Source organism: Tubulanus polymorphus, chromosome 3 (genome assembly GCF_964204645.1).
Source record: "Tubulanus polymorphus chromosome 3, tnTubPoly1.2, whole genome shotgun sequence".
Classification (NCBI taxonomy): domain Eukaryota; kingdom Metazoa; phylum Nemertea; class Palaeonemertea; order Tubulaniformes; family Tubulanidae; genus Tubulanus; species Tubulanus polymorphus.
This window is the reverse complement of record NC_134027.1, coordinates 20338004-20349861: the sequence shown is the minus strand read 5'-3', so window position 1 is coordinate 20349861 and position 11858 is coordinate 20338004. Positions and strand designations below refer to the sequence as shown.

General features: G+C 37.5%; 1 protein-coding gene across 1 annotated transcript; it reads left to right on the top strand.

Moving 5' to 3' along the window:
• Window positions 1-306: 306 nt before the first annotated feature.
• LOC141902154 (uncharacterized) lies at window positions 307-3539 on the top strand. The gene is made up of 2 exons (XM_074789794.1): window positions 307-2647; window positions 2719-3539. The coding sequence occupies exons 1-2, from the start codon at window positions 307-309 to the stop codon at window positions 3537-3539; spliced, it is 3162 nt and encodes a 1053-aa protein (XP_074645895.1).
• Window positions 3540-11858: the final 8319 nt, after the last annotated feature.

Below are 11858 nucleotides of genomic sequence, written 5' to 3'. Positions count from 1 at the left end.
AAATTAGGGTATCTTCTCTCTGGACCGTTTAGTGATTGCGATCCAATAAATACTGCACGAGTTTACAACGTGGATGTTACGTCACATCGTTCGGAGGAAGTCAACCTCCAAAAATTCTGGGATCTCGAATCCATAGGCGTAACTGATGCAACAGATGCGGCTTCAAAAGAATTCAATCTACTCGACTACTGTCAATCAAGCCTGACGACATCCGACACGGGACGGTATACTGCGAAGTTGCCGTGGAAGAGTGGACACGCCCCCCTTCCGACAAATTACTATGTTACTCGAAACATAACACAATCGATGATTCGTCGGCTATCGCCGCAAATTCGAAATGTTTACCACAACATTATCATGGATCAATTATCGCGAGACTTCATCGAAGAAGTCACAGATGATGACCGAAACATAGGTCATTATTTACCGCATCGCGCGGTCAAGAAGGAATCGTCAACAACCCCTATCCGTATCGTCTATAACGCGTCTTTATCGACCGCGGGAAACCCTAGTTTAAATGATTGTTTGGAGACCGGTCCGACGCTGCTGAATGACCTCGGTTCAATCCTGATCAGATTCAGGTTGCATAAATTCGGATTGTCGGCGGATATCGAAAAGGCGTTTCTTCAAGTTGGTCTGCACGATGATGATCGCGAGTATACGAAATTTCTATGGTTGACTGATCCTAAGAATCCAGAAAGTGAACTCAAAACCTATCGCTTCAAGGTTATATTGTTCGGCGTGGTGAGTTCACCCTTTATATTGAATGCTACTGTTCGTTTTCATCTAAATAATTATAATAACCATGTATCACGTGACTTAGTTAAAAATATATATGTCGACAACGCGATTAGTGGATGTGAATCTGAGAGCGATCTCATGAAATACTATACGAATATCAATAGCATAATGAAAAACGGCGGATTTAAACTTCAGTCTTATGCTTCTAACTCTTCGTTACTAAAGGCCAAAGCAGATTCCGATAATTTATCGGACGAGAAAACTATTGTTTCTGCGCTCGGACTCCAATGGGATACGGTGAATGATACGCTGTCATTCAAAAACAAACAAGCGTTCGCCAATCCTGACTTGATTACCAAACGCGAAATCGTTAAGGCTGTCTCGAGCCTTTATGACCCGTTAGGATACGTCTCGCCTGTCCATATTAAGTCGAAGATGTTCGTACAGCAGTTGTGGACGGAAGGTTATGAGTGGGACGAAACCCTACCCGAGCGCGTAGTCGAATCGTGGATCTCGTTGATAACGGAATTGCGTGAAATTAGCGAAATACGCGTTGATCGACGCTACTCGAAATCGGAAGCGAAATCGGAAGCTAAGTACGAATTGCACACTTTCTGCGATGCGAGCCAATTGGCATACGGCGCTTGCGTCTATCTAAAACGTGGAGATCAGACGGTACTCGTCATGTCTAAATCGCGTGTGGCACCTGTTAAAAAACATACGATACCGCAGTTAGAATTAATGGCCGCGTTGATTGGTGCTAAATTAACAGATTACGTTCGAAACAGTCTGATTACTGAAATAGTCATAACAAAGTGCGTGCTCTGGTCAGATAGCCAGATTGTGTTACACTGGATCAACTCCGAGAAAAAGCTTCCCGTCTTCGTAGCTAATCGCGTGCGTCAAATTAAATCGGTGACAACTATCGGTCGCTATAAATATTGTCCGACGAGTGACAATCCGGCTGATATGTTAAGCAGAGGAATATCGTGCGAACAAATTACGCGATGCACGCTCTGGTGGAATGGCCCTAGCTGGCTTAGCAACGGTAATTATCCCACCTGCGACACGATCGATCGAGCAGTTTTGCTCATAACCGAAATGGACGAGGACAAACAGCCTGACGAAAAAATCTGCGAAAACAACGAAGTCGGAATATGTAACGTAATAGATCAGAACGATTTCACTTCGTTAACAAGGCTATTACGCGTAACCGCGCTAGTTCGACGATTTATTAAAAAGTCAAGACGCGAAAACCATGAATCGGATGAAATAACTGCTAACGAAATAGCAGAATGCGAAGATCTATGGAACAAAGGTGTTCAATCGAGTTACTTCAATGACGTGAAAGTTAGTTTAGAACATAAATCTAAGAAAAGGCCATCACTTGTAAAGAAACTTCGTTTGTTTTTAGAAGATGATATCATTCGTGTTGGAGGCCGTCTCCATAACGCGCCCATCGGATACGATGCAAAGTTTCCGATATTGTTACCTCATTGTAGATATAGTGAATTAATCGTACTGGATTCCCATAATAAGGTCAAACACCTCGGTACAGAATCTACTATAACCGTAGTCCGACAAAAGTATTGGATTACTCGTGTTCGTCAAGTGGCTCGGAAGTTGTTGAGAAAATGCGTCATATGCAAATATATCACCGGTAAACCGTACTCGTTACCAAACTGCGCTCCGTTACAATCTTCGCGTTTGAAAGAGGCTCCACCCTTCACCGTCTGTGGTTTAGATTTCACCGGTGCACTACATCTTCGGTCGAAATCCGGGGAGGAGTCACTCGCGTATATATGCTTGTTTACTTGCGCGAACACGCGTGCCATCCATCTGGAAGTGGTAACGGACATGACTACGTCAACATTCCTACACGCGTTGAGGAGAATGGCTGCCAGACGTTCGTTACCACAGAAAATAATATCGGACAACCAATCAACCTTTATTGCGAGTAACAATGCTATCAAAAAGATATACGAATCGATCGAAACCCGAAAGTACTTCAGCCTACACCGATCAGAGTGGGTCATGATAACTCGTCGAGCCCCTGGTTTGGTGGATTTTACGAAAGGCTAGTTGGAATAACAAAAACCGCGATCAAAAAAGTTCTGGGGCGTGCGCGACTATCCCTGCTGGAATTGATTACGATCGTATCAGAGACTGAACAAGCTGTAAATAATCGCCCGATATCGTACTGTTCATCTGATGTGGACGACCCAGAACCTTTAACCCCGTCACATTTCCTTCACGGTCGCGTTCTCACGAGTTTACCGCATCTGTTCGTAAGTTACGATGAACTGACCGACCCGACGCTTGGAAATATGCCGTCAGAATTTGAAAAACGTTCGGTGCGAATCGGTTCATTAAAACAACATCTGTGGAAACGTTGGGCTGAGGAATACGTAACAGCCCTACGCGAAAGACACATCCAATTTAAAAATCGCGGATTAACTGGAAATACCATCAGAAAGGGTGATGTCGTGTTAGTACACGACGACAATCATAATTCGCGTCTGAAATGGAAACTAGCACTGGTCGAGGAACTCGTTCCGGGGAACGACGGCTTAGTTAGAACCGCTAAGATCAAAATTTCGAATGGCAGGACTAATCGACCAACTAGCAAACTCTACCCTCTTGAAGTGCGCGCCGCAGATCCCTCGAACACGTGCAAACCGGACTCAAACGTAAATTCTGCACCCGTCACACGTCGTTCGACGAGAAAGGCAGCTGCCGAGGCTAGAAATAACATCAGTAGATGGGCTAACGTGCTGTCTGATACATGTAGTAGTTAATTAATTGATAACCGCTCAAGTCAACGCTAGGTCACTCGGAGACCTAAACAACAAACACAACGCAATGTAATAGACTTTATAATCTTAGTTTTAGAATTAAACACATCATTTTTAGTTGTCAGTAGTTCCTTATCTGACTATCATAAATTTATAACAATACATATGCATCATTTATTCGAATATCGATATTATTTAGTTGTAGTAACATTTTTCTTAATTACATCTATCTAGTAATTTTCTGTCGCCCGGGAGAATGTCGGGAATTGTTATATGTCAGTTACCAGTAACGCACTCCCCTCAGTTCATGTAACCCCGCCTATGTAAGCCCCGCTTGAACTTATGCTGTAGCGAGTAGATAAATAAATCAGAGTTTACTTAGACACCAAACATATTGGTCGTTGTTCACCTCTCCGGCGGTCTTGCTTATTTTACTCAAACCTGGACCATTTAATGTGGCAATCATAGCCCACAAAATATGCCTACTGACACATGCAGTTACAAGAACATGAATGCTGTGCTTTGTATTGAGTAGATAAAACTGACCAAAAATTTGACATGAATGCAAGGATGGACTTTGTTTCACACAGACACGTTTCCTTCGCCATGAGTACCGTTATAATTGAACAATGCCTAATTGGTATTATGAGGACTGTTAAGCATATTTCATAATACATCGGTTTATGCTTCTAAACCGGTTACAAATGTTACCGGTTTAGACATTTCAATACCGATTTATTGCTTCCGAGTAATAACACGATTACATACGACAGACACGGTAACACACAGTGGACAGAAAATATTTTTTATCATTCTGCCAATTTGAACGGATTACCGAATAGACCGTTACCGTTTTGGGCAGAGCTACTGTACAATACAAAATATCTTTATCATTCAGTTTCACGAAGAAGGCCATTTTAATCAAGTTAAGCGTTATTGACGATCTATATTTTCATGATCATTAGAATCAAATTTAACATCAGGGTAAATAGTCACTTCGAACTATGGTAGGAACCGGTATTCGACGAACTGATTTTTGAAGGTTATACCAAAACAATTGGTGTCCAGTGGTGTTGATTTTCGACGACCGCCATGGACTCAATTTCATTTTTAGGGACATCGTGATTGAGAATGAAATGTAGACATATCGTCCAATAAATAGAATATACCGAATATTCTCCTCCATAAAATAAGAAAACGAATTTTTATTCTTTGTTTGTAAATACTTGTATTTCATTGGTGTTCAGCTCAACTATTCCATCGTAAATCAACAAAATGTACAGATCTTTAAAACAAACTTTATTAGAAGGAACTTTAGAACTGCCAGACTCGCTTATGGCCTTCCAACTTGAGATATAGGGCCTAGCAGTACTCAGTCCTATTAATGAAAGGATTTTACAGAAAAACCAAAAAGGGCCACCAATACATATCCATCACCGGTGAAGTAAGATAATAAAAAATGAATATAACGTTTAACTTCACCTAACCAAAGAAAAACAGTATTCAGAAAGAAATATGTATAATATTGAGATCGATGATGACACTAAAAACGTGAAAGCAGGCTGTATATTAAGACAAATAAGTTGGGTAGCCGCTGTAACAATTTGACATAAATGAATTGTGTGTCGCGGCAGTACTACTTACAACAGCACGGAAACGAATCCTTAGACCCGACGCGCTATATACTCCGCAATCTCGAGTATCCGGTATCCGGTATTTAGGTGTCCGGTATCCGGTATCCGTGATATTCGAACAGCCGACGATGTGCCCATTGAGAGAGTAAAATGGAAAGCAGATAAAAAGGGCCAATTTATTCAAGCTCTCGAAAATAAAAGGGCCGTTATGAACGAAATAAATGAATGTCTTACAAACAGGACCCTTAACGTAAACGATGCCAATATGAGGCTTTGCGGGGTATTGTTAACAACCGCAAAGAGGGTTATGGGGAGACGGCTAACTAGGCGCAAAGCTAGGCCTAGCTCAATGGTTAAGGCCACTGACAATGTGGCAGTCAGACAAAAAAGGCAGATTATCGACGTGCTAAACGCACATACTCATCTTCCCACTAGAAATAACCATTTCGAAATTAATGTTGCATTTCGATTATATAAAATCAATTGATAAGTGGAAAAATGAAAAGAGGCAAGCATTCAACAGAAAAATAGGATCAATGTCAAATTCGAATCCCCATGAATTTTGGAAATATTTCAAGAAAGAAAGTAACAACACATGTAAAGTTTCAAACTTTGATCTTTTTGAGCATTTCAAATCTATGAACGAACGTATTGTCCTGAATGCTGATAAACCCACTTTGAATAGGGTTGAAGAAATTTCAAAGCTCGTGGTATCTATCGATGGCATCCCGAATGAATTCTTAAAATCCGCCGAAGATATAATACTTAAATGTGTTTATTTAATAACGTCCTCGATACAGGCATCATACCGGAGGCATGGTTAAAAGGATTCATTAAAACTTTCCAAACAAAATGGTGACATTGAGGACCCGGGCAACTATTGGCAATGCCTATGTCCGCCTACATGCGCACACGCTACAGATAGAGAACCTCATTCATCGCACCGAGGAACGCCTATACGACTTAGAGACTGGCAAAACAGAACGGGATAAGAAAATTGGAGACCTCAAAGAGATCCACAACAAGGATATTAACGTTCTTAAGCGAGAAATGTCTGAAATGCGTGATCATCTTAATGAAGTCCGTAAGGCCGCGATCGAAAATAACCAATATTCTCGGCGTCAAAACTTAAGAATATTTGGTATTCCAGAAGCCGACACTGAGAACTATGTTGATTTAGTTGTGAAATCAATAAATGATAAGTTAAGTGATAAGATATCCCCATCGAAGTAGCTCATCGCGTGCGACGTCGCGAGCCAATACTTGGATGATATGGGCCAAAAGATACAATGGAATAATCGTTCGTTTTTTGAGTCGTGGTCTTCGTGATCGCATCATCAAAAAACGCTCTGCGCTCAAGGGCACTAAAGCCTAGACAGCATAGACCTCTGCCCAAAGATTGCCGGCCGTGTCATTGGAATAGGTCCAGATGGTAACACGAAAGTTATTGAACTGTATAAACCGCTTCCAAAATAGTCCCTAAATCTGGAAATTGTGCTCGTTTAGATCTGTAATCTCATACCTAGAATAACCTCAGTATGTTTAATTAGAAAATTTACTTATAGTCCTGCCAATAATCTACCCGTTCATATATGTTACATTTGTGTCTACACTGAACATTACCTGGAACCTTGCTACTTATTATCCATGTGGTCATGTGTAAAACTGCAACCAGATTTTATTTTTCTATTTTTTATCGCTAGTAATGATCTGAGTGCCTTGGTTTTATTAAGTGATTTAATTATTTATAATACGTGCATATTATTTTTGTTTACCAATCTTTATTTTTACTTTTCCGTATATAAAAACCTATTAACATGTTGTAGCACAAGTTCGTGGAGGTCGGGCATTGGTTGAAATGCCTGTTTGCTATCTGCAGCACCGGGTGTGTGCTGGTAACTCCATATTAATGCTGGTCCTTCTGCTAATCATTGCTGTAGTTGGTAAAACCATATTACCAGTGGCTGGGATGTCTCATACTGGCTTAACTGAAATTATTATTTTTGCTGTGTGTCTTAGTTGCTACTCTATTAATGTCATGGTAACCCTTCTCTTAATTTATTGCTGGTGTGCTTTTCTAAATCGAACGTGTTCTTTCTGTTTCAGCACAAGGAAAATTCTTTTTAGTTGCTATGGGTTACTAATGCTACTGTTTGTCCCAGGCTGATCCAATTTAATTTTCTTTTTAAAAACAAAAGAAATATTAATTCTTCTGAGTAATGATATTGAACTCAACCCTAGTCCACCCAAACCGTTTAATGTACTGTTCAACAAAATAAATAGCATTACGGCTGACAATGGAACACGTTTTGATTTTTTCAAGGACCAACTATTCGAGAATGAGGTTTTTGTTGGTGCCCTGTGTGAAGTAGGTGATATTAGCAATGACATCCAATCATATGAAATTCCAGGTTATGATATAATTGATTATGCCTGTAAAAACCGTGGTATTATCGTGTATGCTCATCATTCTATTATATGTGAGCTCAGTAATAATTGTCATCAATATACAGACACATTCTGTTCTTGGATTAAGATAAAGCTTAACTATAAAAATGTATTTTGGGGTTTTTAATATAGGTCACCGTCTCAGTCGACTGATGAGAGACATACTTTTCTTGAACAGTTTAAAAATACCATTGCATTTATTCAAACATCTAATGCACCTTTAAACACCGGTATTATGGTTTTTGGAGATTTTAATAGTAAGCATGAATTATAGTATAAAGATGATATAACCGATACTCCTGGTAGGCAACTAAAAGCCGTCAGAGACGAGTGTAATATTATACAATTAATAAATGAGCCTACCAGGATTACCGTCAATAGTAAATCATGTATTTACCAGTTATTTACAGACTCGCCTGGGTTTCTAAGTAGCACAAAGGTCTTAGAACCTATAGGTAATTCCGACCACGGCACCTTACTTACGTCTATGAATTTATCTAGAAAGAGCGAAACTTCGTTTGATAAGCGTATCTGGTATTATGACTCGTGTAATCGAACTGTATTAACTGAAAACTTTGATAATGTCGAATGGGACGATCTTTTCCATATTGCAAACCCTAATAATATGGTAGTTGAATTTACAAAAAAAAATTATCTGATGTTTATCTCAATTCAATTCCAAACCGGCTTGTTTCCGTTAAAACGTCATCAAAGCCGTGGTTTAGTTAAACTATTAGACGCGCAATAAATCAAAGAAACAGATAATATCGTAAATTTAAAAGGACAAATTTCGTTTCCTTGATTTATTTAAGAGACATTCTCATCATGTAAATATACTTATAGAGGAAAGAAAAATTAATTACGAAAATAACTTAATTTATGGGCTTGAAAATAACTCAAGTTCAAATAGTGATTACTGGAGAATTATAAAGAAATTACTGGGAAACAAATTTACTTCTGGTATTCCAACCTTAATTGATAAGGAATCGGATAAAGAATGTGTTTCAAGTTTTGACAAAGCCAACCTATTGCTTAGGAAAATTTAGAAATGGTTTGAATTACCAGGATAATTTACCTCTTTTCCCTAGTCGTTGTCCTTATAATGTCACTATCAATTAAACCTCGCCTGATTGCTATATTGAAAATTATTAATCAACTTTCTTTAAACAAGGCATGTGGTCCAGATGCCATTACAAATAGAATGCTGAAAATCTCAGCACACCAGGTCTCGCCATTAATTTCCAGCTTATTTAGATAAATTACTTGAAAATGATACCTTTCCAGAATTTTGGAAACTAGGAATTGTGTCTCATGTTTATAAGAAAGGTGTCAAAAATGACCCAGAAAATTATCGTCCCATAACCCTTTTAAATACCATATCCAAATTATTTGAACGTGTCATTTACGATTTTATTTTTCAACACCTTTTATGCGGTATGACTTAATATATCACATGTAATCGGGTTTTTTTACCAGGGCACAGCACATACGATCAACTGTTAGCAATTACTACACATATTCACAATAAATTCCTAATGAACCATGACCAACGTTTTCTTGGACATTAGCTCTGCATTTGACAGCGTCCCTCATAAGCTATCGTTGCATAAATTGGAAGCATATGGCATAAGGGGAAGTGTTTTAAAACTGTTAACGAGCTATCTATGACCTTACATTTAGTAAAAGTGGCATTAGAAATTATGATCCTTTATTTCTAAACGGTACCCAAATTCCTATTATCCAATTTCACAAGCATCTTGGCTTTATTCTTGACAGCAACTTAAGATTTCATAAGCATATTGGATTTATCTCGGAAAAGGTACAAAATCATTAAATCCTCTTAAGTCACTAAAATACAAAATTAAAACTAGACATCTAAATGCGATTTATAATTCCTTTATTTACCTCAATTTCGAGTATTGTGATATCCTGTACGACATCGCAAATCAGACTAATTTGAATAAACTTGAACGTCTCCATTACCAGGCTACCCTTATTGATTCTGGGTGTATTATGGGTACCAATTTGGAACAATACCGGCCCAGATATTAGAATTAATATTCAAACGTTCTCCCTGTATAAATCTAAAGTACACAATCGCCGGCTATCATATCCACTGTACATATATCCCCAACCTAAATCGAAATGAAGACATTGCATTTAATAGAGCACGAATACTGTAATAAAAGGCTGGACACTGTTCATTTCCTTTTAAAGTGCCAGTATTCACCCCACCGTGAAAAAATCGAAACACTACTCCGCGACTTAAACTATCTTTCCTAATTACATTGTAACAATTATAAAAGCATAATTGAGAAATGCAACATTTTACTTTTTGGTAGTCCTGACCTTAATCTGGTAACTAATATAGAAATATTAACGCTTACAGCAAGTCTTACCAGCTCTAATTACCCATACCTATTTTAGTTCGCATGTTTATTTATTAGCTGTATTTTGTACTCATATATTATTATATGTATTGTTATTGTTATTATCATTAATACTTAATATCACTATTATCTCTATCGTTACCTTAGTTTATATTTTGAGTTTTGTTAAAAATCATTTGTAGCCAATATTTCTAGTATGTCTTTTATATACATATGAATTTGCTAATTATGTACTGTTACGGTACCTCGGCGAATTATAAACTGTAAATCTTTATTTGAAAATAAAATGCTACATTAAAAGAAAAGATGATTATTAATATTTCTTATATGATTTTTAGATTTTAAATGTTGTTTATGATATTTTTTGTTACTGAATGATTGATTACATGTATCACATTTATATATTTCTTTTTCATTCTTTAATTCTTCTAATTTAGTTTCTAATATATCATGCGTATATTCTAATTTCAATTCATTTTCTTAGTGAGATTTTGGATTATTATGTCTGGCTTTTTGAGGTTTATCTATATTTATTTTACATGTTGGTCAGTAGTACTTCTTACTCGCTTCCATTTTAACAACAAATCTTTTATCAAAATTGATTTTTTTTTATTCGATATATATATCATGGTGTCCTTTATCGTTCTTAACTTTATATATGAAATAGAAATCACCAGAACATAATTCTTCAATACCTTCACTTGATAATCTATGAAATCTATCTGGTAAATACGTTCTGAATTCATATTTATTTCCTTTTAATCCTTCATAATCCAAATGGGATTTCCGCGGTGTCTCTCGGTGTCTCTCTTGAGTCTCTCGGTGTCTTCATTTGGGGGACCCTCCTTATATCAACCACTCGCAAAACTGCCACATCATGCGAGCGTATAAAGCCTAATTCTTATTATGGCAACAGCATCCCGTTTAACTTGCCTTTTCCAAGAATAACTTTTTCATTTTAACCTGTTTCTGAGAAGCAATAATTGATCCTGGTGTTACCTAGAACTAATGCTGCTCTGATATTAGAACAATGACTTATAAAATTGGCAACCCAAAACTAAGATTGTATCGAGTTCAAATAGTTATAATTCTAGTAAGGGTTCATCCACAATTCAGTGTTGATAGGTTTCAACCATTGTTTTAAATACTATGTAGCCGCTGTTACACTTTTACTCTAATCAAATATTATAATCAATTTCCTAATACTGTTTCTGAGAGGCAATAATTGATCCTGGTGTTACCTAGAACTAACGCTGTTCTGATATTAGAACAATGAATTATAAAATTGACAACCCAAAACTAAGATTGTATCGAGTTCAAATAGTTATAATTCTAGTAAGGGTTCATCCACAATTCAGTGTTGATAGGTTTCAACCATTGTTTTAAATACTATGTAGCTGCTGTTACACTTATACTTTAATTGAATGTTATCTTTAATTTCCTAATACTTATCAAATGTTTTGTTACAAAGTATTTTTGATGATGAAGTCAAATCCTCTCTACAACAAATTTCAGAGATTAAAAAACTCAATTTATCTATGTTAACAATTAGAACATAGATTATAAGACAAGACGTTTTTTACACCTTTTGGACTATTCGCAGTTATCCACACTATCCGTCAGTTGCGCTGGAAAGTATTAGTGTCGGCCTACCGTAGGCCGGCTTATGTCGTCAGCTGGCGCTCTTTCGTAAGCCGCTAGTTGCCGCTAGTCGCCGATAAACCCAGTTGCGTCGGTCGTCGAGTCGCAGGTCGACATAAACCAGCCTTTTAATGTTACTTGATAAAATCTAGGAAATATTTTAGAGAAGTTCAAATATTCTTAACTTCTTTGACTTATAAGATATTTTG